The sequence below is a fragment of the Psittacula echo genome (genome assembly GCF_963264785.1).
Source record: "Psittacula echo genome assembly, chromosome: Z".
Classification (NCBI taxonomy): Eukaryota; Metazoa; Chordata; class Aves; order Psittaciformes; family Psittacidae; genus Psittacula; species Psittacula echo.
The window spans coordinates 10,309,821-10,337,597 of NC_137742.1; the positions used below are offsets into that span (position 1 = coordinate 10,309,821).

At 57.5% G+C, this 27,777-nt stretch overlaps 7 protein-coding genes and 2 pseudogenes across 10 annotated transcripts in view; 8 read left to right on the forward strand and 1 right to left on the reverse strand.

The window, feature by feature from the left end:
• Nucleotides 1-27,777, reverse strand: part of UBAP2 (ubiquitin associated protein 2) — a 145,559-nt gene that overhangs the window by 23,098 nt on the left and 94,684 nt on the right. The gene's annotated exons all lie outside the window — the stretch shown is intronic.
• Nucleotides 1,528-2,103, forward strand: LOC308231647 (interferon-like; the record flags this gene model as incomplete). The annotated part of the gene is made up of 1 exon (XM_080637313.1): nt 1,528-2,103. The coding sequence occupies one exon, from the start codon at nt 1,528-1,530 to the stop codon at nt 2,101-2,103; it is 576 nt and encodes a 191-aa protein (XP_080493439.1).
• On the forward strand, nt 5,838-6,413 carry LOC308231648 (interferon-like; the record flags this gene model as incomplete). The annotated part of the gene is made up of 1 exon (XM_080637314.1): nt 5,838-6,413. The coding sequence occupies one exon, from the start codon at nt 5,838-5,840 to the stop codon at nt 6,411-6,413; it is 576 nt and encodes a 191-aa protein (XP_080493440.1).
• Nucleotides 8,729-9,304, forward strand: LOC308231649 (interferon-like; the record flags this gene model as incomplete). Its single annotated transcript, XM_080637315.1, has 1 exon — nt 8,729-9,304. The coding sequence occupies one exon, from the start codon at nt 8,729-8,731 to the stop codon at nt 9,302-9,304; it is 576 nt and encodes a 191-aa protein (XP_080493441.1).
• On the forward strand, nt 13,040-13,609 carry LOC308231650 (interferon pseudogene; annotated as a pseudogene). The gene has a single exon. The product of its transcript is annotated as an interferon pseudogene (transcript).
• LOC308231651 (interferon-like) lies at nt 15,923-16,498 on the forward strand (the record flags this gene model as incomplete). Its single annotated transcript, XM_080637316.1, has 1 exon — nt 15,923-16,498. The coding sequence occupies one exon, from the start codon at nt 15,923-15,925 to the stop codon at nt 16,496-16,498; it is 576 nt and encodes a 191-aa protein (XP_080493442.1).
• LOC308231652 (interferon-like) lies at nt 18,814-19,389 on the forward strand (the record flags this gene model as incomplete). The annotated part of the gene is made up of 1 exon (XM_080637317.1): nt 18,814-19,389. The coding sequence occupies one exon, from the start codon at nt 18,814-18,816 to the stop codon at nt 19,387-19,389; it is 576 nt and encodes a 191-aa protein (XP_080493443.1).
• Nucleotides 21,705-22,280, forward strand: LOC308231653 (interferon-like; the record flags this gene model as incomplete). Its single annotated transcript, XM_080637318.1, has 1 exon — nt 21,705-22,280. The coding sequence occupies one exon, from the start codon at nt 21,705-21,707 to the stop codon at nt 22,278-22,280; it is 576 nt and encodes a 191-aa protein (XP_080493444.1).
• Nucleotides 26,015-26,590, forward strand: LOC308231654 (interferon pseudogene; annotated as a pseudogene). Its single transcript has one exon. The product of its transcript is annotated as an interferon pseudogene (transcript).

Below are 27,777 nucleotides of genomic sequence, written 5' to 3' on the forward strand. Positions count from 1 at the left end.
TCGAGTGTGCCTCAAGCCGGTTTGGCAACAACACCAAGCTGCGGGCTGCAGTCGACATGCTGCAGGGAAGGGAGGTCACGCAGAGGGGCCTGAACAGGCTTGAAAATCGGCCACCGCCAACCTCGTGAGGTTCAACAAGGCCAAGTGCAACGTCCTGCACACGGGTCACGGCAATCCCAAACACAGCTCCGGCCCGAACGGAGAACGGATTAACAGCAGCCCCGAGGACAAGACCTGGGTGTCTTGCTTCAGGAGAAGCTGCATGACCTGGCAGTGTGCGCTCACAGCCCCGGAAGCCAGCGTATCCTGGGTGCATCACAAGGAGCGTGACGAGCAGGGGGAGGGAGGGGATTCTCCCCGTCTACTCCTCTCTCCTGAGACTCCACCTGCAGTCCTGCGACCACCTCTGGGAACAACAGCACAAGAGGATGCGGAACGGCGTCAGGCAGTCCAGAAGAGGCCACGGAGATGCTGTGAGGCCTGCTGCACCTTTGCTCTAGAGACAGCCTCAGAGAGCCGGGCTTGTTTAGCCTGAACAACAGAAGGCTGCGGCAAGACCTTACAGGAGCTTCCACTGCCCAAAGCCTCCTACAGGAAAGACGGGGATGGCTGTTTTACAAGGGCCTGGTGGGACGGGACAAAGAAGAACGCCTTTAAACTGACACAGACTATATTTATATTAGATATTAGGAAGAAATTCTTCACCATGAGCGTGGCGACACAGTCGCACGGGTCACCCAGGAGCAGTTGGAGCCTCCCCATTCCTCAGAGAGAGCCTTTAAGCACACAGGGACTTCAGCAGCCTCCTCTGAGAGGTCTTACCCTCAACACAAGAATGCACTTACGACCTCCAGAGAAAACCAGGTCACCGAAAAAAAACCATTAAACAACACGTAGACATGATGCGCCAACAGTGAGACAACCAAACACTTAGAGAGAAACAGAGAAGTGTCACGAAGAACCCAAAGAGAGAATAAGCAGCGATGTCATCGCTGAATACAAGGACGTAGTCGCACAAAAGCATACACCGAAAGTCAAACCCCACAACCACTACTACAGCCCAAAAGAAGGAAAAGGGACTTGGGCAGGAAGGGAAATCCAGCACACCACAACTGGAAAGAGACAGAGCCGCAGACCAAAAGCAGAAAGCACAAGGAAAACTCACCAGCAGCACAGGCGCCCCACATGTGCCTGCTCCCGAGCTTTCCCATCTCCACAAACCAATACACCAAAACCCCTGCCATAACCGGCACCAACCAAAACACAACCACAAAGCACGGCCAAGGACTTCCCCGCCCACAGCCACCCCAGAAAAGGCTCTTCCCCAGCAGCGGCACAGACCCCAGCCCAAACTGGAAACCACAACCGGCAACTGGCCGCAAGCGGAAAGCGAGGAAGGGGAAGCCGCGGTGGCACCACATAAAGCTGCCACCCGGCAGAACCCCCAGCACAGCGCACACCCGCACCACCACCAAGACGGAGCACGCTCCTGCCCAGCGCCCCACAGGCACCACACGCAGCCCCACCATGCCTGCGCCCGCAACCCCACAGCCCCGCTTGGGCCGCGGCGCCCCGGCGCTCCTGCTCCTCCTCACGGCTCTCGCCACCGGCCTCGCCTGCCACCACCGCACTGCCCGCGATGCCACCTTCCCCTGGCGCAGCCTCCAGCTCCTCCAGGCCATGGCTCCCAGCCCCACACCGCCCTGCCACCACCAGCAGGCGCCCCTCTTCCCCGACACCCTCCTGCACATCAGCCACCCCCAGCAAGCCGCCGCCGCCGCCCTCCGCATCCTCCAGCACCTCTTCCACACCCTCAGCAGCCCCAGCACCCCCCAGCACTGGCACAGCGAGCCACGGCACCAGCTCCTCAACAGCCTCCAGCACCGCATCCAGCGCCTCCACCACTGCCTGCCGGACAACGCCACGCTCTTCCCGGAACAAGGGCCCCGCAACCCGCTGCTCACCATCAACAAATACTTCCGACACATCCAGGACTTCCTGCGCACCCACAACCACAGCGCCTGCGCCTGGGACCACGTCCGCCTCGAAGCTCGCCTCTGCTTCCAGCACCTGCACAACCTCACCCGCACCGTGCCCAATTAGCCCAGTGACCCCACGCTCCCGCACCGCCCCGACACCAGCACCACGGGGGCAGCGCCCGCACACACCCACCTCGGGCCTCCAGCATCCTCCGCAACAGCCGCGGACAGAGCCGCCCCGGCCCCGCGCCTCCTGCGGCCGCTGCTCCCCGACACAACTGCTCTATTTATTGGCACACGCTGCCACCTATTTATTCACCTATTTATTCACACCAAATAAAGACCTCTTGACAAAACGCTCCCGCCGCCTCTCTTCTCACAAGCGCACCAACCTCTCCGTCGGCCGCGGGGAAGCCACTTCTCCCCAACACCCCCTCCAAGCCCTGCTCCAAACAGGGATCGGCACACCCCATGCCCGCACTTGCACTTGCCACCTCTCCAAAGAGGCACTTCCCAACACCTCTTTGCAAAGCCTCTGACACAGTTCAGCCAGCCTCTGCACGAGCAATTCCCCCACATTTGCATCCTCAATGTTTTCCACCACCCAGCCCACTTCAGACCCAAAGACGATCACCGCCTCTGGTCTGCTCACTACACGCAAGGCACGGAACCCTGCTGCCGCTCCCGGGGCAGGAGCACAAACACCACCACGGGCTTGGAACACATCTCTGAGCAGGAAAGGCCCAGACAGTTGGGCGGGTGCACAAGAGAAGACTCCAGAGAGAAGGTCCAGCGGCCTTTAAGGGGCTTCCAAGAACCGTGGGGACAGGCCTTCCACTCGGGCCTGTCGCCATCGCACAAGGAGCAAGGCTTTGACGCTAACAAGAGCCGACATTCAGGCGAGCTACAAGGATGAGACTATTTACCATGACGGTGCTAAGAAACTCCAACAGCTTGCTCAGAGAAATGGGAGATGCCCCATCCCTGGAAACATTCCAGCTCGGGCTGCTCATGGCTCAGAGACACCTCGTCTGGTGGAAGGTGGCTCTGCTCAGTGCTGGGCGGCTGGAACACAGAAAACCGTCCAAGTCACTCCCAACCCAGCCCAAGCCATGCCGTGCCTCTAGGAAGCACAGGCACGGCACAGAGCCCTTGGATTAGGCCACGTCCGGCTACTCCGGCCTCCTCACCCGTCTGTCACAACGACTCTCTCGCTGCGCTGCTTGACAACCGCTCTGCACCACCAACTCTTGCAGGGCAACACGCACAAGGGCCCAGCCATGGCCATCCACCATCCATGGCCCTGCCTCCTGCACTGATGGCACCTGGCAACGCCACATCATCCTGCATCTTCCAGCACCCCAAGCACCGCAAGCAACAACACAACACTGCCCGACATCACCGTGGCTTCCCACCCCGACAATGCCCTCACACCACCACCAGCACCACACATGCCTTTCCCTGCTCCAAAAGCTTGCAGAACCCACAGAATCCCGGAATCAGTACGGTGGGAAGGGATCTCTGCAGATCACCCAGTCCAATCCCCTGACAAGGCACGCCCACCTAAAGCAGGTTACACACCGATGCCTCCAGGCGGCTTTGGCATGGCCCCGGACAGGGAGACCCCACAACTATCCACCACTGAAAAGAGTTTGGCACCACCCTCCTGGCACCCACCTTGCACATGTTTAAATGCATTCATGAGATCCGCTCTCAGTCTTCTCTTCTCTAGACTAAACAGGACCAGCTCCCACAGTGTCTCCTCAGAAGGCAGTGCTCCAGACGCCTCAGCATCCTTCACGCCCTTCCATGGATCCTCTCCGGGCGCTCCTTGTCTGTCTTCTCTCAGGAGGCCAGAACTCGACACAGCTCTCCAGCTGTGGCCTCACCACGGTTCAGTACAGCTGGAGGATCGCCACCCTCCACCTCCTGGACACACTCCTCACAAGGCACCCCAGGGTACTGCTGGCCCTCCGGGCTCAAGCGCACGCTGCAGCTCGCAGTCAACCGATCAGCAACCAACACTGCCAGGTCCTTCTCCGCAAAACCGCCCTCCAGTAGGTCACCTCCAACCTGGACTGCTACTTGGGGTTCCTGCTCTCCAGCTGCGCTACCCTGCTCTTGCCCCCTTGAACCTCACTAGGTTGCTGCCTGCCCAAATCTCCAGCCTGTCAAGGCCCTGCTGAATGGCACCACAACTGCAGGTGTATCAGACACTGCCCCCAGCTTCCTAGCAGCAGCAAACTTGCTCACGGGACACGACAACTCTTCAGGCACGTTGGTGTTGGCACCGGCGCTGTTCAACATCTTTGTCGCTGGCACCGACAGTGGGATCGAGTGTGCCTCAAGCCGGTTTGGCAACAACACCAAGCTGCGGGCTGCAGTCGACATGCTGCAGGGAAGGGAGGTCACGCAGAGGGGCCTGAACAGGCTTGAAAATCGGCCACCGCCAACCTCGTGAGGTTCAACAAGGCCAAGTGCAACGTCCTGCACACGGGTCACGGCAATCCCAAACACAGCTCCGGCTCGAACGGAGAACGGATTAACAGCAGCCCCGAGGACAAGACCTGGGTGTCTTGCTTCAGGAGAAGCTGCATGACCTGGCAGTGTGCACTCACAGCCCCGGAAGCCAGCGTATCCTGGGTGCATCACAAGGAGCGTGACGAGCAGGGGGAGGGAGGGGATTCTCCCCGTCTACTCCTCTCTCCTGAGACTCCACCTGCAGTCCTGCGACCACCTCTGAGAACAACAGCACAAGAGGATGCGGAACGGCTTCAGGCAGTCCAGAAGAGGCCACAGAGATGCTGTGAGGCCTGCTGCACCTTTGCTCTAGAGACAGCCTCAGAGAGCCGGGCTTGTTTAGCCTGAACAACAGAAGGCTGCGGCAAGACCTTACAGGAGCTTCCACTGCCCAAAGCCTCCTACAGGAAAGACGGGGATGGCTGTTTTACAAGGGCCTGGTGGGACGGGACAAAGAAGAACGCCTTTAAACTGACACAGACTATATTTATATTAGATATTAGGAAGAAATTCTTCACCATGAGCGTGGCGACACAGTCGCACGGGTCACCCAGGAGCAGTTGGAGCCGCCCCATTCCTCAGAGAGAGCCTTTAAGCACACAGGGCCGTCAGCAGCCTCCTCTGAGAGGTCTTACCCTCAACACAAGAATGCACTTACAACCTCCAGAGAAAACCAGGTCACCGAAAAAAAACCATTAAACAACACGTAGACATGATGCGCCAACAGTGAGACAACCAAACACTTAGAGAGAAACAGAGAAGTGTCACGAAGAACCCAAAGAGAGAATAAGCAGCGATGTCATCGCTGAATACAAGGACGTAGTCGCACAAAAGCATACACCGAAAGTCAAACCCCACAACCACTACTACAGCCCAAAAGAAGGAAAAGGGACTTGGGCAGGAAGGGAAATCCAGCACACCACAACTGGAAAGAGACAGAGCCGCAGACCAAAAGCAGAAACCACAACAAACTCACCAGCAGCACAGGCGCCCCACATGTGCCTGCTCCCGAGCTTTCCCATCTCCACAAACCAATACACCAAAACCCCTGCCATAACCGGCACCAACCAAAACACAACCACAAAGCACGGCCAAGGACTTCCCCACCCACAGCCACCCCAGAAAAGGCTCTTCCCCAGCAGCAGCACGGACCCCAGCCCAAACTGGAAACCACAACCGGCAACTGGCCGCAAGCGGAAAGCGAGGAAGGGGAAGCCGCGGTGGCACCACATAAAGCTGCCACCCGGCAGAACCCCCAGCACAGCGCACACCCGCACCACCACCAAGACGGAGCACGCTCCTGCCCAGCGCCCCACAGGCACCACACGCAGCCCCACCATGCCTGCGCCCGCAACCCCACAGCCCCGCTTGGGCCGCGGCGCCCCGGCGCTCCTGCTCCTCCTCACGGCTCTCGCCACCGGCCTCGCCTGCCACCACCGCACTGCCCGCGATGCCACCTTCCCCTGGCGCAGCCTCCAGCTCCTCCAGGCCATGGCTCCCAGCCCCACACCGCCCTGCCACCACCAGCAGGCGCCCCTCTTCCCCGACACCCTCCTGCACATCAGCCACCCCCAGCAAGCCGCCGCCGCCGCCCTCCGCATCCTCCAGCACCTCTTCCACACCCTCAGCAGCCCCAGCACCCCCCAGCACTGGCACAGCGAGCCACGGCACCAGCTCCTCAACAGCCTCCAGCACCGCATCCAGCGCCTCCACCACTGCCTGCCGGACAACGCCACGCTCTTCCCGGAACAAGGGCCCCGCAACCCGCTGCTCACCATCAACAAATACTTCCGACACATCCAGGACTTCCTGCGCACCCACAACCACAGCGCCTGCGCCTGGGACCACGTCCGCCTCGAAGCTCGCCTCTGCTTCCAGCACCTGCACAACCTCACCCGCACCGTGCCCAATTAGCCCAGCGACCCCACGCTCCCGCACCGCCCCGACACCAGCACCACGGGCGCAGCGCCCGCACACACCCACCTCGGGCCTCCAGCATCCTCCGCAACAGCCGCGGACAGAGCCGCCCCGGCCCCGCGCCTCCTGCGGCCGCTGCTCCCCGACACAACTGCTCTATTTATTGGCACACGCTGCCACCTATTTATTCACCTATTTATTCACACCAAATAAAGACCTCTTGACAAAACGCTCCCGCCGCCTCTCCTCTCACAAGCGCACCAACCTCTGCTTGGTCTCTGGTGAACCTCAAGATGCAGTGCCTTTCACTTGTCCTGTGAAACCTGTACGTTTCTGTCTGCCCAGTTCTGCAGCCTATGCAGATACTACTGAATGCCAGCACAGCCTTTCAGATGCATCAGCCACTGCCACCAGCTTCCTATCAGCCACAAACTTGCTGAGCTGTCTCTCTAGCCCTTCACCCATAGCACTCATTAAAAAGTTGAATTAGACCAGATCCAGTATTGGTCCCTGAGAAACACCACTGACTGCAGTCCTCCAACTGCGTTCTACTCTGTTGATCACAATGCTCCCAGCTCTGCCATCCACACAGTCCTCAGCCCATCTCACTGTCCATTCATTTAATCCACACTTCCTAAATTCACCTATGAGGGTTTTATTGGAGACATTGTCAAAAGGCTTGTGGAAGTAAATTCTCATAACATGCTCTGCTCTCCCCCCGTCAACCCATCATGCCATGTCATTGGAAAAGCCTTTTAGTTTGTCTAAGCAAGATTTATCCTTGGTGAATCCACGCTGACTACTCCTCAGGAACTTCTTTAACGTGCTTGGGTCTGACCACCAGAATGTCCTATTCCATCACCTTTCCAGGGACGGAGATGAGAATGACTGGCTGATGGTTTCCTTGGTCCTCTTCTTTTCCCTTTCTGATGATGGAGTGACATTGGCCTTCCTTCACTCCTCGGACACCTCTCCCATTCTCCATGTTTACCCAAGGATGATGAAGGCAGCAGAACAACAACATCTGCCAGCTCCCTCGGCACCTTAGGCTGCATCTCATCAGGGCCCATGGGTTTATGGGTGTTGCGTCTGTCCCGTCTGTCACTAACCTAACTCTCTACAACCAGGCGGCTAAATCTTACTTTCTCTGGCCTTCATCTCTAACCTCCAAGGTCACGGACTCCTGAGGGCCGTCCGTAGGGATGAAGACTGAGGAAAAGAAGGCATTCAGTAATTCAACCTTTCCTGTGTCTTCTGGAACCAGGACACCCATTGATTCACCATCGGCCCGACATTATACTTATCTTGCTTTCCCTGCTGATATACACGAAGAAGCTCCTCTTGTTGTCCTTACGTCTTTTGCAAGGCTCAGTTCCAAGTGCACCTTGGCCTTCGTCGTTCTACCTCTGCATACAGTGACAATGCTCTTGTTTTTTCTCCCAGTTGGATTCTCCTCTTTTCCACCTCAAGAAATTCTTCACCACGAAGGTGGTGAGACAATGTCACAGGTTACCCAGAGCACTCGTAGCAGCCCCATCCCTCAACAAGGGCCTTTGAGCACAAAAGGCCTGTCAGCTCACAAGGCCAGCAACCACCTCTGATACCTATCCTCAGCACAAGAAGGCACTTAGGACTTCCAGAGAAAAAGAGATCACTGAAAAAAAACATTTAACAGAAGATAGAAATGATGCACAAACAGTGATAAAAACAAAAAACAGAGAGAAACAAAGAAATGGCACAACTTACCCAAAAAGAGAATAACCAATGATGCCATCATACTCATACAATGATGTAATCACACAAAAAACAATACCAAAAGCAGAACGCCACAACCACTACTACAGCCCAACAGAAAGAAAAGGAAGGTGGGCAGGAAGGAAAATCCAGCACACCACAACTGGAAAGAGAAAGAGACACAGAGAAAAGGCAGAAAGCACAAGGAAAACTCACCAGCAGCACAGGCGCCCCACATGTGCCTGCCCCCGAGCTTTCCCATCTCCACAAACCAATACACCAAAACCCCTGCCATAACCGGCACCAACCAAAACACAACCACAAAGCACGGCCAAGGACTTCCCCGCCCACAGCCACCCCAGAAAAGGCTCTTCCCCAGCAGCGGCACAGACCCCAGCCCAAACTGGAAACCACAACCGGCAACTGGCCGCAAGCGGAAAGCGAGGAAGGGGAAGCCGCGGTGGCACCACATAAAGCTGCCACCCGGCAGAACCCCCAGCACAGCGCACACCCGCACCACCACCAAGACGGAGCACGCTCCTGCCCAGCGCCCCACAGGCACCACACGCAGCCCCACCATGCCTGCGCCCGCAACCCCACAGCCCCGCTTGGGCCGCGGCGCCCCGGCGCTCCTGCTCCTCCTCACGGCTCTCGCCACCGGCCTCGCCTGCCACCACCGCACTGCCCGCGATGCCACCTTCCCCTGGCGCAGCCTCCAGCTCCTCCAGGCCATGGCTCCCAGCCCCACACCGCCCTGCCACCACCAGCAGGCGCCCCTCTTCCCCGACACCCTCCTGCACATCAGCCACCCCCAGCAAGCCGCCGCCGCCGCCCTCCGCATCCTCCAGCACCTCTTCCACACCCTCAGCAGCCCCAGCACCCCCCAGCACTGGCACAGCGAGCCACGGCACCAGCTCCTCAACAGCCTCCAGCACCGCATCCAGCGCCTCCACCACTGCCTGCCGGACAACGCCACGCTCTTCCCGGAACAAGGGCCCCGCAACCCGCTGCTCACCATCAACAAATACTTCCGACACATCCAGGACTTCCTGCGCACCCACAACCACAGCGCCTGCGCCTGGGACCACGTCCGCCTCGAAGCTCGCCTCTGCTTCCAGCACCTGCACAACCTCACCCGCACCGTGCCCAATTAGCCCAGTGACCCCACGCTCCCGCACCGCCCCGACACCAGCACCACGGGGGCAGCGCCCGCACACACCCACCTCGGGCCTCCAGCATCCTCCGCAACAGCCGCGGACAGAGCCGCCCCGGCCCCGCGCCTCCTGCGGCCGCTGCTCCCCGACACAACTGCTCTATTTATTGGCACACGCTGCCACCTATTTATTCACCTATTTATTCACACCAAATAAAGACCTCTTGACAAAACGCTCCCGCCGCCTCTCTTCTCACAAGCGCACCAACCTCTCCGTCGGCCGCGGGGAAGCCACTTCTCCCCAACACCCCCTCCAAGCCCTGCTCCAAACAGGGATCGGCACACCCCATGCCCGCACTTGCACTTGCCACCTCTCCAAAGAGGCACTTCCCAACACCTCTTTGCAAAGCCTCTGACACAGTTCAGCCAGCCTCTGCACGAGCAATTCCCCCACATTTGCATCCTCAATGTTTTCCACCACCCAGCCCACTTCAGACCCAAAGACGATCACCGCCTCTGGTCTGCTCACTACACGCAAGGCACGGAACCCTGCTGCCGCTCCCGGGGCAGGAGCACAAACACCACCACGGGCTTGGAACACATCTCTGAGCAGGAAAGGCCCAGACAGTTGGGCGGGTGCACAAGAGAAGACTCCAGAGAGAAGGTCCAGCGGCCTTTAAGGGGCTTCCAAGAACCGTGGGGACAGGCCTTCCACTCGGGCCTGTCGCCATCGCACAAGGAGCAAGGCTTTGACGCTAACAAGAGCCGACATTCAGGCGAGCTACAAGGATGAGACTATTTACCATGACGGTGCTAAGAAACTCCAACAGCTTGCTCAGAGAAATGGGAGATGCCCCATCCCTGGAAACATTCCAGCTCGGGCTGCTCATGGCTCAGAGACACCTCGTCTGGTGGAAGGTGGCTCTGCTCAGTGCTGGGCGGCTGGAACACAGAAAACCGTCCAAGTCACTCCCAACCCAGCCCAAGCCATGCCGTGCCTCTAGGAAGCACAGGCACGGCACAGAGCCCTTGGATTAGGCCACGTCCGGCTACTCCGGCCTCCTCACCCGTCTGTCACAACGACTCTCTCGCTGCGCTGCTTGACAACCGCTCTGCACCACCAACTCTTGCAGGGCAACACGCACAAGGGCCCAGCCATGGCCATCCACCATCCATGGCCCTGCCTCCTGCACTGATGGCACCTGGCAACGCCACATCATCCTGCATCTTCCAGCACCCCAAGCACCGCAAGCAACAACACAACACTGCCCGACATCACCGTGGCTTCCCACCCCGACAATGCCCTCACACCACCACCAGCACCACACATGCCTTTCCCTGCTCCAAAAGCTTGCAGAACCCACAGAATCCCGGAATCAGTACGGTGGGAAGGGATCTCTGCAGATCACCCAGTCCAATGCCCTGACAAGGCACGCCCACCTAAAGCAGGTTACACATCGATGCCTCCAGGCGGCTTTGGCATGGCCCCGGACAGGGAGACCCCACAACTATCCACCACTGAAAAGAGTTTGGCACCACCCTCCTGGCACCCACCTTGCACATGTTTAAATGCATTCATGAGATCCGCTCTCAGTCTTCTCTTCTCTAGACTAAACAGGACCAGCTCCCACAGTGTCTCCTCAGAAGGCAGTGCTCCAGACGCCTCAGCATCCTTCACGCCCTTCCATGGATCCTCTCCGGGCGCTCCTTGTCTGTCTTCTCTCAGGAGGCCAGAACTCGACACAGCTCTCCAGCTGTGGCCTCACCACGGTTCAGTACAGCTGGAGGATCGCCACCCTCCACCTCCTGGACACACTCCTCACAAGGCACCCCCAGGGTACTGCTGGCCCTCCGGGCTCAAGCGCACGCTGCAGCTCGCAGTCAACCGATCAGCAACCAACACTGCCAGGTCCTTCTCCGCAAAACCGCCCTCCAGTAGGTCACCTCCAACCTGGACTGCTACTTGGGGTTCCTGCTCTCCAGCTGCGCTACCCTGCTCTTGCCCCCTTGAACCTCACTAGGTTGCTGCCTGCCCAAATCTCCAGCCTGTCAAGGCCCTGCTGAATGGCACCACAACTGCAGGTGTATCAGACACTGCCCCCAGCTTCCTAGCAGCAGCAAACTTGCTCACGGGACACGACAACTCTTCAGGCACGTTGGTGTTGGCACCGGCGCTGTTCAACATCTTTGTCGCTGGCACCGACAGTGGGATCGAGTGTGCCTCAAGCCGGTTTGGCAACAACACCAAGCTGCGGGCTGCAGTCGACATGCTGCAGGGAAGGGAGGTCACGCAGAGGGGCCTGAACAGGCTTGAAAATCGGCCACCGCCAACCTCGTGAGGTTCAACAAGGCCAAGTGCAACGTCCTGCACACGGGTCACGGCAATCCCAAACACAGCTCCGGCCCGAACGGAGAACGGATTAACAGCAACCCTGAGGACAAGACCTGGGTGTCTTGCTTCAGGAGAAGCTGCATGACCTGGCAGTGTGCACTCACAGCCCCGGAAGCCAGCGTATCCTGGGTGCATCACAAGGAGCGTGACGAGCAGGGGGAGGGAGGGGATTCTCCCCGTCTACTCCTCTCTCCTGAGACTCCACCTGCAGTCCTGCGACCACCTCTGGGAACAACAGCACAAGAGGATGCGGAACGGCGTCAGGCAGTCCAGAAGAGGCCACGGAGATGCTGTGAGGCCTGCTGCACCTTTGCTCTAGAGACAGCCTCAGAGAGCCGGGCTTGTTTAGCCTGAACAACAGAAGGCTGCGGCAAGACCTTACAGGAGCTTCCACTGCCCAAAGCCTCCTACAGGAAAGACGGGGATGGCTGTTTTACAAGGGCCTGGTGGGACGGGACAAAGAAGAACGCCTTTAAACTGACACAGACTATATTTATATTAGATATTAGGAAGAAATTCTTCACCATGAGCGTGGCGACACAGTCGCACGGGTCACCCAGGAGCAGTTGGAGCCTCCCCATTCCTCAGAGAGAGCCTTTAAGCACACAGGGACTTCAGCAGCCTCCTCTGAGAGGTCTTACCCTCAACACAAGAATGCACTTACGACCTCCAGAGAAAACCAGGTCACCGAAAAAAAACCATTAAACAACACGCAGACATGATGCGCCAACAGTGAGACAACCAAACACTTAGAGAGAAACAGAGAAGTGTCACGAAGAACCCAAAGAGAGAATAAGCAGCGATGTCATCGCTGAATACAAGGACGTAGTCGCACAAAAGCATACACCGAAAGTCAAACCCCACAACCACTACTACAGCCCAAAAGAAGGAAAAGGGACTTGGGCAGGAAGGGAAATCCAGCACACCACAACTGGAAAGAGACAGAGCCGCAGACCAAAAGCAGAAACCACAACAAACTCACCAGCAGCACAGGCGCCCCACATGTGCCTGCTCCCGAGCTTTCCCATCTCCACAAACCAATACACCAAAACCCCTGCCATAACCGGCACCAACCAAAACACAACCACAAAGCACGGCCAAGGACTTCCCCGCCCACAGCCACCCCAGAAAAGGCTCTTCCCCAGCAGCGGCACAGACCCCAGCCAAAACTGGAAACCACAACCGGCAACTGGCCGCAAGCGGAAAGCGAGGAAGGGGAAGCCGCGGTGGCACCACATAAAGCTGCCACCCGGCAGAACCCCCAGCACAGCGCACACCCGCACCACCACCAAGACGGAGCACGCTCCTGCCCAGCGCCCCACAGGCACCACACGCAGCCCCACCATGCCTGCGCCCGCAACCCCACAGCCCCGCTTGGGCCGCGGCGCCCCGGCGCTCCTGCTCCTCCTCACGGCTCTCGCCACCGGCCTCGCCTGCCACCACCGCACTGCCCGCGATGCCACCTTCCCCTGGCGCAGCCTCCAGCTCCTCCAGGCCATGGCTCCCAGCCCCACACCGCCCTGCCACCACCAGCAGGCGCCCCTCTTCCCCGACACCCTCCTGCACATCAGCCACCCCCAGCAAGCCGTCGCCCTCCGCATCCTCCAGCACCTCTTCCACACCCTCAGCAGCCCCAGCACCCCCCAGCACTGGCACAGCGAGCCACGGCACCAGCTCCTCAACAGCCTCCAGCACCGCATCCAGCGCCTCCACCACTGCCTGCCGGACAACGCCACGCTCTTCCCGGAACAAGGGCCCCGCAACCCGCTGCTCACCATCAACAAATACTTCCGACACATCCAGGACTTCCTGCGCACCCACAACCACAGCGCCTGCGCCTGGGACCACGTCCGCCTCGAAGCTCGCCTCTGCTTCCAGCACCTGCACAACCTCACCCGCACCGTGCCCAATTAGCCCAGCGACCCCACGCTCCCGCACCGCCCCGACACCAGCACCACGGGGGCAGCGCCCGCACACACCCACCTCGGGCCTCCAGCATCCTCCGCAACAGCCGCGGACAGAGCCGCCCCGGCCCCGCGCCTCCTGCGGCCGCTGCTCCCCGACACAACTGCTCTATTTATTGGCACACGCTGCCACCTATTTATTCACCTATTTATTCACACCAAATAAAGACCTCTTGACAAAACGCTCCCGCCGCCTCTCCTCTCACAAGCGCACCAACCTCTGCTTGGTCTCTGGTGAACCTCAAGATGCAGTGCCTTTCACTTGTCCTGTGAAACCTGTACGTTTCTGTCTGCCCAGTTCTGCAGCCTATGCAGATACTACTGAATGCCAGCACAGCCTTTCAGATGCATCAGCCACTGCCACCAGCTTCCTATCAGCCACAAACTTGCTGAGCTGTCTCTCTAGCCCTTCACCCATAGCACTCATTAAAAAGTTGAATTAGACCAGATCCAGTATTGGTCCCTGAGAAACACCACTGACTGCAGTCCTCCAACTGCGTTCTACTCTGTTGATCACAATGCTCTCAGCTCTGCCATCCACACAGTCCTCAGCCCATCTCACTGTCCATTCATTTAATCCACACTTCCTAAATTCACCTATGAGGGTTTTATTGGAGACATTGTCAAAAGGCTTGTGGAAGTAAATTCTCATAACATGCTCTGCTCTCCCCCCGTCAACCCATCATGCCATGTCATTGGAAAAGCCTTTTAGTTTGTCTAAGCAAGATTTATCCTTGGTGAATCCACGCTGACTACTCCTCAGGAACTTCTTTAACGTGCTTGGGTCTGACCACCAGAATGTCCTATTCCATCACCTTTCCAGGGACGGAGATGAGAATGACTGGCTGATGGTTTCCTTGGTCCTCTTCTTTTCCCTTTCTGATGATGGAGTGACATTGGCCTTCCTTCACTCCTCGGACACCTCTCCCATTCTCCATGTTTACCCAAGGATGATGAAGGCAGCAGAACAACAACATCTGCCAGCTCCCTCGGCACCTTAGGCTGCATCTCATCAGGGCCCATGGGTTTATGGGTGTTGCGTCTGTCCCGTCTGTCACTAACCTAACTCTCTACAACCAGGCGGCTAAATCTTACTTTCTCTGGCCTTCATCTCTAACCTCCAAGGTCACGGACTCCTGAGGGCCGTCCGTAGGGATGAAGACTGAGGAAAAGAAGGCATTCAGTAATTCAACCTTTCCTGTGTCTTCTGGAACCAGGACACCCATTGATTCACCATCGGCCCGACATTATACTTCTCTTGCTTTCCCTGCTGATATACACGAAGAAGCTCCTCTTGTTGTCCTTATGTCTTTTGCAAGGCTCAGTTCCAAGTGCACCTTGGCCTTCGTCGTTCTACCTCTGCATACAGTGACAATGCTCTTGTTTTTTCTCCCAGTTGGATTCTCCTCTTTTCCACCTCAAGAAATTCTTCACCACGAAGGTGGTGAGACAATGTCACAGGTTACCCAGAGCACTCGTAGCAGCCCCATCCCTCAACAAGGGCCTTTGAGCACAAAAGGCCTGTCAGCTCACAAGGCCAGCAACCACCTCTGATACCTATCCTCAGCACAAGAAGGCACTTAGGACTTCCAGAGAAAAAGAGATCACTGAAAAAAAACATTTAACAGAAGATAGAAATGATGCACAAACAGTGATAAAAACAAAAAACAGAGAGAAACAAAGAAATGGCACAACTTACCCAAAAAGAGAATAACCAATGATGCCATCATACTCATACAATGATGTAATCACACAAAAAACAATACCAAAAGCAGAACGCCACAACCACTACTACAGCCCAACAGAAAGAAAAGGAAGGTGGGCAGGAAGGAAAATCCAGCACACCACAACTGGAAAGAGAAAGAGACACAGAGAAAAGGCAGAAAGCACAAGGAAAACTCACCAGCAGCACAGGCGCCCCACGTGCCTGCCCCCGAGCTTTCCCATCTCCACAAACCAATACACCAAAACCCCTGCCATAACCGGCACCAACCAAAACACAACCACAAAGCACGGCCAAGGACTTCCCCACCCACAGCCACCCCAGAAAAGGCTCTTCCCCAGCAGCAGCACGGACCCCAGCCCAAACTGGAAACCACAACCGGCAACTGGCCGCAAGCGGAAAGCGAGGAAGGGGAAGCCGCGGTGGCACCACATAAAGCTGCCACCCGGCAGAACCCCCAGCACAGCGCACACCCGCACCACCACCAAGACGGAGCACGCTCCTGCCCAGCGCCCCACAGGCACCACACGCAGCCCCACCATGCCTGCGCCCGCAACCCCACAGCCCCGCTTGGGCCGCGGCGCCCCGGCGCTCCTGCTCCTCCTCACGGCTCTCGCCACCGGCCTCGCCTGCCACCACCGCACTGCCCGCGATGCCACCTTCCCCTGGCGCAGCCTCCAGCTCCTCCAGGCCATGGCTCCCAGCCCCACACCGCCCTGCCACCACCAGCAGGCGCCCCTCTTCCCCGACACCCTCCTGCACATCAGCCACCCCCAGCAAGCCGCCGCCGCCGCCCTCCGCATCCTCCAGCACCTCTTCCACACCCTCAGCAGCCCCAGCACCCCCCAGCACTGGCACAGCGAGCCACGGCACCAGCTCCTCAACAGCCTCCAGCACCGCATCCAGCGCCTCCACCACTGCCTGCCGGACAACGCCACGCTCTTCCCGGAACAAGGGCCCCGCAACCCGCTGCTCACCATCAACAAATACTTCCGACACATCCAGGACTTCCTGCGCACCCACAACCACAGCGCCTGCGCCTGGGACCACGTCCGCCTCGAAGCTCGCCTCTGCTTCCAGCACCTGCACAACCTCACCCGCACCGTGCCCAATTAGCCCAGCGACCCCACGCTCCCGCACCGCCCCGACACCAGCACCACGGGGGCAGCGCCCGCACACACCCACCTCGGGCCTCCAGCATCCTCCGCAACAGCCGCGGACAGAGCCGCCCCGGCCCCGCGCCTCCTGCGGCCGCTGCTCCCCGACACAACTGCTCTATTTATTGGCACACGCTGCCACCTATTTATTCACCTATTTATTCACACCAAATAAAGACCTCTTGACAAAACGCTCCCGCCGCCTCTCCTCTCACAAGCGCACCAACCTCTGCTTGGTCTCTGGTGAACCTCAAGATGCAGTGCCTTTCACTTGTCCTGTGAAACCTGTACGTTTCTGTCTGCCCAGTTCTGCAGCCTATGCAGATACTACTGAATGCCAGCACAGCCTTTCAGATGCATCAGCCACTGCCACCAGCTTCCTATCAGCCACAAACTTGCTGAGCTGTCTCTCTAGCCCTTCACCCATAGCACTCATTAAAAAGTTGAATTAGACCAGATCCAGTATTGGTCCCTGAGAAACACCACTGACTGCAGTCCTCCAACTGCGTTCTACTCTGTTGATCACAATGCTCTCAGCTCTGCCATCCACACAGTCCTCAGCCCATCTCACTGTCCATTCATTTAATCCACACTTCCTAAATTCACCTATGAGGGTTTTATTGGAGACATTGTCAAAAGGCTTGTGGAAGTAAATTCTCATAACATGCTCTGCTCTCCCCCCGTCAACCCATCATGCCATGTCATTGGAAAAGCCTTTTAGTTTGTCTAAGCAAGATTTATCCTTGGTGAATCCACGCTGACTACTCCTCAGGAACTTCTTTAACGTGCTTGGGTCTGACCACCAGAATGTCCTATTCCATCACCTTTCCAGGGACGGAGATGAGAATGACTGGCTGATGGTTTCCTTGGTCCTCTTCTTTTCCCTTTCTGATGATGGAGTGACATTGGCCTTCCTTCACTCCTCGGACACCTCTCCCATTCTCCATGTTTACCCAAGGATGATGAAGGCAGCAGAACAACAACATCTGCCAGCTCCCTCGGCACCTTAGGCTGCATCTCATCAGGGCCCATGGGTTTATGGGTGTTGCGTCTGTCCCGTCTGTCACTAACCTAACTCTCTACAACCAGGCGGCTAAATCTTACTTTCTCTGGCCTTCATCTCTAACCTCCAAGGTCACGGACTCCTGAGGGCCGTCCGTAGGGATGAAGACTGAGGAAAAGAAGGCATTCAGTAATTCAACCTTTCCTGTGTCTTCTGGAACCAGGACACCCATTGATTCACCATCGGCCCGACATTATACTTCTCTTGCTTTCCCTGCTGATATACACGAAGAAGCTCCTCTTGTTGTCCTTATGTCTTTTGCAAGGCTCAGTTCCAAGTGCACCTTGGCCTTCGTCGTTCTACCTCTGCATACAGTGACAATGCTCTTGTTTTTTCTCCCAGTTGGATTCTCCTCTTTTCCACCTCAAGAAATTCTTCACCACGAAGGTGGTGAGACAATGTCACAGGTTACCCAGAGCACTCGTAGCAGCCCCATCCCTCAACAAGGGCCTTTGAGCACAAAAGGCCTGTCAGCTCACAAGGCCAGCAACCACCTCTGATACCTATCCTCAGCACAAGAAGGCACTTAGGACTTCCAGAGAAAAAGAGATCACTGAAAAAAAACATTTAACAGAAGATAGAAATGATGCACAAACAGTGATAAAAACAAAAAACAGAGAGAAACAAAGAAATGGCACAACTTACCCAAAAAGAGAATAACCAATGATGCCATCATACTCATACAATGATGTAATCACACAAAAAACAATACCAAAAGCAGAACGCCACAACCACTACTACAGCCCAACAGAAAGAAAAGGAAGGTGGGCAGGAAGGAAAATCCAGCACACCACAACTGGAAAGAGAAAGAGACACAGAGAAAAGGCAGAAAGCACAAGGAAAACTCACCAGCAGCACAGGCGCCCCACATGTGCCTGCCCCCGAGCTTTCCCATCTCCACAAACCAATACACCAAAACCCCTGCCATAACCGGCACCAACCAAAACACAACCACAAAGCACGGCCAAGGACTTCCCCGCCCACAGCCACCCCAGAAAAGGCTCTTCCCCAGCAGCGGCACGGACCCCAGCCCAAACTGGAAACCACAACCGGCAACTGGCCGCAAGCGGAAAGCGAGGAAGGGGAAGCCGCGGTGGCACCACATAAAGCTGCCACCCGGCAGAACCCCCAGCACAGCGCACACCCGCACCACCACCAAGACGGAGCACGCTCCTGCCCAGCGCCCCACAGGCACCACACGCAGCCCCACCATGCCTGCGCCCGCAACCCCACAGCCCCGCTTGGGCCGCGGCGCCCCGGCGCTCCTGCTCCTCCTCACGGCTCTCGCCACCGGCCTCGCCTGCCACCACCGCACTGCCCGCGATGCCACCTTCCCCTGGCGCAGCCTCCAGCTCCTCCAGGCCATGGCTCCCAGCCCCACACCGCCCTGCCACCACCAGCAGGCGCCCCTCTTCCCCGACACCCTCCTGCACATCAGCCACCCCCAGCAAGCCGCCGCCGCCGCCCTCCGCATCCTCCAGCACCTCTTCCACACCCTCAGCAGCCCCAGCACCCCCCAGCACTGGCACAGCGAGCCACGGCACCAGCTCCTCAACAGCCTCCAGCACCGCATCCAGCGCCTCCACCACTGCCTGCCGGACAACGCCACGCTCTTCCCGGAACAAGGGCCCCGCAACCCGCTGCTCACCATCAACAAATACTTCCGACACATCCAGGACTTCCTGCGCACCCACAACCACAGCGCCTGCGCCTGGGACCACGTCCGCCTCGAAGCTCGCCTCTGCTTCCAGCACCTGCACAACCTCACCCGCACCGTGCCCAATTAGCCCAGCGACCCCACGCTCCCGCACCGCCCCGACACCAGCACCACGGGGGCAGCGCCCGCACACACCCACCTCGGGCCTCCAGCATCCTCCGCAACAGCCGCGGACAGAGCCGCCCCGGCCCCGCGCCTCCTGCGGCCGCTGCTCCCCGACACAACTGCTCTATTTATTGGCACACGCTGCCACCTATTTATTCACCTATTTATTCACACCAAATAAAGACCTCTTGACAAAACGCTCCCGCCGCCTCTCCTCTCACAAGCGCACCAACCTCTGCTTGGTCTCTGGTGAACCTCAAGATGCAGTGCCTTTCACTTGTCCTGTGAAACCTGTACGTTTCTGTCTGCCCAGTTCTGCAGCCTATGCAGATACTACTGAATGCCAGCACAGCCTTTCAGATGCATCAGCCACTGCCACCAGCTTCCTATCAGCCACAAACTTGCTGAGCTGTCTCTCTAGCCCTTCACCCATAGCACTCATTAAAAAGTTGAATTAGACCAGATCCAGTATTGGTCCCTGAGAAACACCACTGACTGCAGTCCTCCAACTGCGTTCTACTCTGTTGATCACAATGCTCTCAGCTCTGCCATCCACACAGTCCTCAGCCCATCTCACTGTCCATTCATTTAATCCACACTTCCTAAATTCACCTATGAGGGTTTTATTGGAGACATTGTCAAAAGGCTTGTGGAAGTAAATTCTCATAACATGCTCTGCTCTCCCCCCGTCAACCCATCATGCCATGTCATTGGAAAAGCCTTTTAGTTTGTCTAAGCAAGATTTATCCTTGGTGAATCCACGCTGACTACTCCTCAGGAACTTCTTTAACGTGCTTGGGTCTGACCACCAGAATGTCCTATTCCATCACCTTTCCAGGGACGGAGATGAGAATGACTGGCTGATGGTTTCCTTGGTCCTCTTCTTTTCCCTTTCTGATGATGGAGTGACATTGGCCTTCCTTCACTCCTCGGACACCTCTCCCATTCTCCATGTTTACCCAAGGATGATGAAGGCAGCAGAACAACAACATCTGCCAGCTCCCTCGGCACCTTAGGCTGCATCTCATCAGGGCCCATGGGTTTATGGGTGTTGCGTCTGTCCCGTCTGTCACTAACCTAACTCTCTACAACCAGGCGGCTAAATCTTACTTTCTCTGGCCTTCATCTCTAACCTCCAAGGTCACGGACTCCTGAGGGCCGTCCGTAGGGATGAAGACTGAGGAAAAGAAGGCATTCAGTAATTCAACCTTTCCTGTGTCTTCTGGAACCAGGACACCCATTGATTCACCATCGGCCCGACATTATACTTCTCTTGCTTTCCCTGCTGATATACACGAAGAAGCTCCTCTTGTTGTCCTTATGTCTTTTGCAAGGCTCAGTTCCAAGTGCACCTTGGCCTTCGTCGTTCTACCTCTGCATACAGTGACAATGCTCTTGTTTTTTCTCCCAGTTGGATTCTCCTCTTTTCCACCTCAAGAAATTCTTCACCACGAAGGTGGTGAGACAATGTCACAGGTTACCCAGAGCACTCGTAGCAGCCCCATCCCTCAACAAGGGCCTTTGAGCACAAAAGGCCTGTCAGCTCACAAGGCCAGCAACCACCTCTGATACCTATCCTCAGCACAAGAAGGCACTTAGGACTTCCAGAGAAAAAGAGATCACTGAAAAAAAACATTTAACAGAAGATAGAAATGATGCACAAACAGTGATAAAAACAAAAAACAGAGAGAAACAAAGAAATGGCACAACTTACCCAAAAAGAGAATAACCAATGATGCCATCATACTCATACAATGATGTAATCACACAAAAAACAATACCAAAAGCAGAACGCCACAACCACTACTACAGCCCAACAGAAAGAAAAGGAAGGTGGGCAGGAAGGAAAATCCAGCACACCACAACTGGAAAGAGAAAGAGACACAGAGAAAAGGCAGAAAGCACAAGGAAAACTCACCAGCAGCACAGGCGCCCCACATGTGCCTGCCCCCGAGCTTTCCCATCTCCACAAACCAATACACCAAAACCCCTGCCATAACCGGCACCAACCAAAACACAACCACAAAGCACGGCCAAGGACTTCCCCACCCACAGCCACCCTAGAAAAGGCTCTTCCCCAGCAGCAGCACGGACCCCAGCCCAAACTGGAAACCACAACCGGCAACTGGCCGCAAGCGGAAAGCGAGGAAGGGGAAGCCGCGGTGGCACCACATAAAGCTGCCACCCGGCAGAACCCCCAGCACAGCGCACACCCGCACCACCACCAAGACGGAGCACGCTCCTGCCCAGCGCCCCACAGGCACCACACGCAGCCCCACCATGCCTGCGCCCGCAACCCCACAGCCCCGCTTGGGCCGCGGCGCCCCGGCGCTCCTGCTCCTCCTCACGGCTCTCGCCACCGGCCTCGCCTGCCACCACCGCACTGCCCGCGATGCCACCTTCCCCTGGCGCAGCCTCCAGCTCCTCCAGGCCATGGCTCCCAGCCCCACACCGCCCTGCCACCACCAGCAGGCGCCCCTCTTCCCCGACACCCTCCTGCACATCAGCCACCCCCAGCAAGCCGCCGCCGCCGCCCTCCGCATCCTCCAGCACCTCTTCCACACCCTCAGCAGCCCCAGCACCCCCCAGCACTGGCACAGCGAGCCACGGCACCAGCTCCTCAACAGCCTCCAGCACCGCATCCAGCGCCTCCACCACTGCCTGCCGGACAACGCCACGCTCTTCCCGGAACAAGGGCCCCGCAACCCGCTGCTCACCATCAACAAATACTTCCGACACATCCAGGACTTCCTGCGCACCCACAACCACAGCGCCTGCGCCTGGGACCACGTCCGCCTCGAAGCTCGCCTCTGCTTCCAGCACCTGCACAACCTCACCCGCACCGTGCCCAATTAGCCCAGCAACCCCACGCTCCCGCACCGCCCCGACACCAGCACCACGGGGGCAGCGCCCGCACACACCCACCTCGGGCCTCCAGCATCCTCCGCAACAGCCGCGGACAGAGCCGCCCCGGCCCCGCGCCTCCTGCGGCCGCTGCTCCCCGACACAACTGCTCTATTTATTGGCACACGCTGCCACCTATTTATTCACCTATTTATTCACACCAAATAAAGACCTCTTGACAAAACGCTCCCGCCGCCTCTCTTCTCACAAGCGCACCAACCTCTCCGTCGGCCGCGGGGAAGCCACTTCTCCCCAACACCCCCTCCAAGCCCTGCTCCAAACAGGGATCGGCACACCCCATGCCCGCACTTGCACTTGCCACCTCTCCAAAGAGGCACTTCCCAACACCTCTTTGCAAAGCCTCTGACACAGTTCAGCCAGCCTCTGCACGAGCAATTCCCCCACATTTGCATCCTCAATGTTTTCCACCACCCAGCCCACTTCAGACCCAAAGACGATCACCGCCTCTGGTCTGCTCACTACACGCAAGGCACGGAACCCTGCTGCCGCTCCCGGGGCAGGAGCACAAACACCACCACGGGCTTGGAACACATCTCTGAGCAGGAAAGGCCCAGACAGTTGGGCGGGTGCACAAGAGAAGACTCCAGAGAGAAGGTCCAGCGGCCTTTAAGGGGCTTCCAAGAACCGTGGGGACAGGCCTTCCACTCGGGCCTGTCGCCATCGCACAAGGAGCAAGGCTTTGACGCTAACAAGAGCCGACATTCAGGCGAGCTACAAGGATGAGACTATTTACCATGACGGTGCTAAGAAACTCCAACAGCTTGCTCAGAGAAATGGGAGATGCCCCATCCCTGGAAACATTCCAGCTCGGGCTGCTCATGGCTCAGAGACACCTCGTCTGGTGGAAGGTGGCTCTGCTCAGTGCTGGGCGGCTGGAACACAGAAAACCGTCCAAGTCACTCCCAACCCAGCCCAAGCCATGCCGTGCCTCTAGGAAGCACAGGCACGGCACAGAGCCCTTGGATTAGGCCACGTCCGGCTACTCCGGCCTCCTCACCCGTCTGTCACAACGACTCTCTCGCTGCGCTGCTTGACAACCTCTCTGCACCACCAACTCTTGCAGGGCAACACGCACAAGGGCCCAGCCATGGCCATCCACCATCCATGGCCCTGCCTCCTGCACTGATGGCACCTGGCAACGCCACATCATCCTGCATCTTCCAGCACCCCAAGCACCGCAAGCAACAACACAACACTGCCCGACATCACCGTGGCTTCCCACCCCGACAATGCCCTCACACCACCACCAGCACCACACATGCCTTTCCCTGCTCCAAAAGCTTGCAGAACCCACAGAATCCCGGAATCAGTACGGTGGGAAGGGATCTCTGCAGATCACCCAGTCCAATCCCCTGACAAGGCACGCCCACCTAAAGCAGGTTACACACCGATGCCTCCAGGCGGCTTTGGCATGGCCCCGGACAGGGAGACCCCACAACTATCCACCACTGAAAAGAGTTTGGCACCACCCTCCTGGCACCCACCTTGCACATGTTTAAATGCATTCATGAGATCCGCTCTCAGTCTTCTCTTCTCTAGACTAAACAGGACCAGCTCCCACAGTGTCTCCTCAGAAGGCAGTGCTCCAGACGCCTCAGCATCCTTCACGCCCTTCCATGGATCCTCTCCGGGCGCTCCTTGTCTGTCTTCTCTCAGGAGGCCAGAACTCAACACAGCTCTCCAGCTGTGGCCTCACCACGGTTCAGTACAGCTGGAGGATCGCCACCCTCCACCTCCTGGACACACTCCTCACAAGGCACCCCAGGGTACTGCTGGCCCTCCGGGCTCAAGCGCACGCTGCAGCTCGCAGTCAACCGATCAGCAACCAACACTGCCAGGTCCTTCTCAGCAAAACCGCCCTCCAGTAGGTCACCTCCAACCTGGACTGCTACTTGGGGTTCCTGCTCTCCAGCTGCGCTACCCTGCTCTTGCCCCCTTGAACCTCACTAGGTTGCTGCCTGCCCAAATCTCCAGCCTGTCAAGGCCCTGCTGAATGGCACCACAACTGCAGGTGTATCAGACACTGCCCCCAGCTTCCTAGCAGCAGCAAACTTGCTCACGGGACACGACAACTCTTCAGGCACGTTGGTGTTGGCACCGGCGCTGTTCAACATCTTTGTCGCTGGCACCGACAGTGGGATCGAGTGTGCCTCAAGCCGGTTTGGCAACAACACCAAGCTGCGGGCTGCAGTCGACATGCTGCAGGGAAGGGAGGTCACGCAGAGGGGCCTGAACAGGCTTGAAAATCGGCCACCGCCAACCTCGTGAGGTTCAACAAGGCCAAGTGCAACGTCCTGCACACGGGTCACGGCAATCCCAAACACAGCTCCGGCCCGAACGGAGAACGGATTAACAGCAACCCTGAGGACAAGACCTGGGTGTCTTGCTTCAGGAGAAGCTGCATGACCTGGCAGTGTGCACTCACAGCCCCGGAAGCCAGCGTATCCTGGGTGCATCACAAGGAGCGTGACGAGCAGGGGGAGGGAGGGGATTCTCCCCGTCTACTCCTCTCTCCTGAGACTCCACCTGCAGTCCTGCGACCACCTCTGGGAACAACAGCACAAGAGGATGCGGAACGGCGTCAGGCAGTCCAGAAGAGGCCACGGAGATGCTGTGAGGCCTGCTGCACCTTTGCTCTAGAGACAGCCTCAGAGAGCCGGGCTTGTTTAGCCTGAACAACAGAAGGCTGCGGCAAGACCTTACAGGAGCTTCCACTGCCCAAAGCCTCCTACAGGAAAGACGGGGATGGCTGTTTTACAAGGGCCTGGTGGGACGGGACAAAGAAGAACGCCTTTAAACTGACACAGACTATATTTATATTAGATATTAGGAAGAAATTCTTCACCATGAGCGTGGCGACACAGTCGCACGGGTCACCCAGGAGCAGTTGGAGCCGCCCCATTCCTCAGAGAGAGCCTTTAAGCACACAGGGCCTTCAGCAGCCTCCTCTGAGAGGTCTTACCCTCAACACAAGAATGCACTTACGACCTCCAGAGAAAACCAGGTCACCGAAAAAAAACCATTAAACAACACGTAGACATGATGCGCCAACAGTGAGACAACCAAACACTTAGAGAGAAACAGAGAAGTGTCACGAAGAACCCAAAGAGAGAATAAGCAGCGATGTCATCGCTGAATACAAGGACGTAGTCGCACAAAAGCATACACCGAAAGTCAAACCCCACAACCACTACTACAGCCCAAAAGAAGGAAAAGGGACTTGGGCAGGAAGGGAAATCCAGCACACCACAACTGGAAAGAGACAGAGCCGCAGACCAAAAGCAGAAACCACAACAAACTCACCAGCAGCACAGGCGCCCCACATGTGCCTGCCCCCGAGCTTTCCCATCTCCACAAACCAATACACCAAAACCCCTGCCATAACCGGCACCAACCAAAACACAACCACAAAGCACGGCCAAGGACTTCCCCACCCACAGCCACCCCAGAAAAGGCTCTTCCCCAGCAGCGGCACAGACCCCAGCCCAAACTGGAAACCACAACCGGCAACTGGCCGCAAGCGGAAAGCGAGGAAGGGGAAGCCGCGGTGGCACCACATAAAGCTGCCACCCGGCAGAACCCCCAGCACAGCGCACACCCGCACCACCACCAAGACGGAGCACGCTCCTGCCCAGCGCCCCACAGGCACCACACGCAGCCCCACCATGCCTGCGCCCGCAACCCCACAGCCCCGCTTGGGCCGCGGCGCCCCGGCGCTCCTGCTCCTCCTCACGGCTCTCGCCACCGGCCTCGCCTGCCACCACCGCACTGCCCGCGATGCCACCTTCCCCTGGCGCAGCCTCCAGCTCCTCCAGGCCATGGCTCCCAGCCCCACACCGCCCTGCCACCACCAGCAGGCGCCCCTCTTCCCCGACACCCTCCTGCACATCAGCCACCCCCAGCAAGCCGCCGCCGCCGCCCTCCGCATCCTCCAGCACCTCTTCCACACCCTCAGCAGCCCCAGCACCCCCCAGCACTGGCACAGCGAGCCACGGCACCAGCTCCTCAACAGCCTCCAGCACCGCATCCAGCGCCTCCACCACTGCCTGCCGGACAACACCACGCTCTTCCCGGAACAAGGGCCCCGCAACCCGCTGCTCACCATCAACAAATACTTCCGACACATCCAGGACTTCCTGCGCACCCACAACCACAGCGCCTGCGCCTGGGACCACGTCCGCCTCGAAGCTCGCCTCTGCTTCCAGCACCTGCACAACCTCACCCGCACCGTGCCCAATTAGCCCAGCGACCCCACGCTCCCGCACCGCCCCGACACCAGCACCACGGGGGCAGCGCCCGCACACACCCACCTCGGGCCTCCAGCATCCTCCGCAACAGCCGCGGACAGAGCCGCCCCGGCCCCGCGCCTCCTGCGGCCGCTGCTCCCCGACACAACTGCTCTATTTATTGGCACACGCTGCCACCTATTTATTCACCTATTTATTCACACCAAATAAAGACCTCTTGACAAAACGCTCCCGCCGCCTCTCCTCTCACAAGCGCACCAACCTCTGCTTGGTCTCTGGTGAACCTCAAGATGCAGTGCCTTTCACTTGTCCTGTGAAACCTGTACGTTTCTGTCTGCCCAGTTCTGCAGCCTATGCAGATACTACTGAATGCCAGCACAGCCTTTCAGATGCATCAGCCACTGCCACCAGCTTCCTATCAGCCACAAACTTGCTGAGCTGTCTCTCTAGCCCTTCACCCATAGCACTCATTAAAAAGTTGAATTAGACCAGATCCAGTATTGGTCCCTGAGAAACACCACTGACTGCAGTCCTCCAACTGCGTTCTACTCTGTTGATCACAATGCTCTCAGCTCTGCCATCCACACAGTCCTCAGCCCATCTCACTGTCCATTCATTTAATCCACACTTCCTAAATTCACCTATGAGGGTTTTATTGGAGACATTGTCAAAAGGCTTGTGGAAGTAAATTCTCATAACATGCTCTGCTCTCCCCCCGTCAACCCATCATGCCATGTCATTGGAAAAGCCTTTTAGTTTGTCTAAGCAAGATTTATCCTTGGTGAATCCACGCTGACTACTCCTCAGGAACTTCTTTAACGTGCTTGGGTCTGACCACCAGAATGTCCTATTCCATCACCTTTCCAGGGACGGAGATGAGAATGACTGGCTGATGGTTTCCTTGGTCCTCTTCTTTTCCCTTTCTGATGATGGAGTGACATTGGCCTTCCTTCACTCCTCGGACACCTCTCCCATTCTCCATGTTTACCCAAGGATGATGAAGGCAGCAGAACAACAACATCTGCCAGCTCCCTCGGCACCTTAGGCTGCATCTCATCAGGGCCCATGGGTTTATGGGTGTTGCGTCTGTCCCGTCTGTCACTAACCTAACTCTCTACAACCAGGCGGCTAAATCTTACTTTCTCTGGCCTTCATCTCTAACCTCCAAGGTCACGGACTCC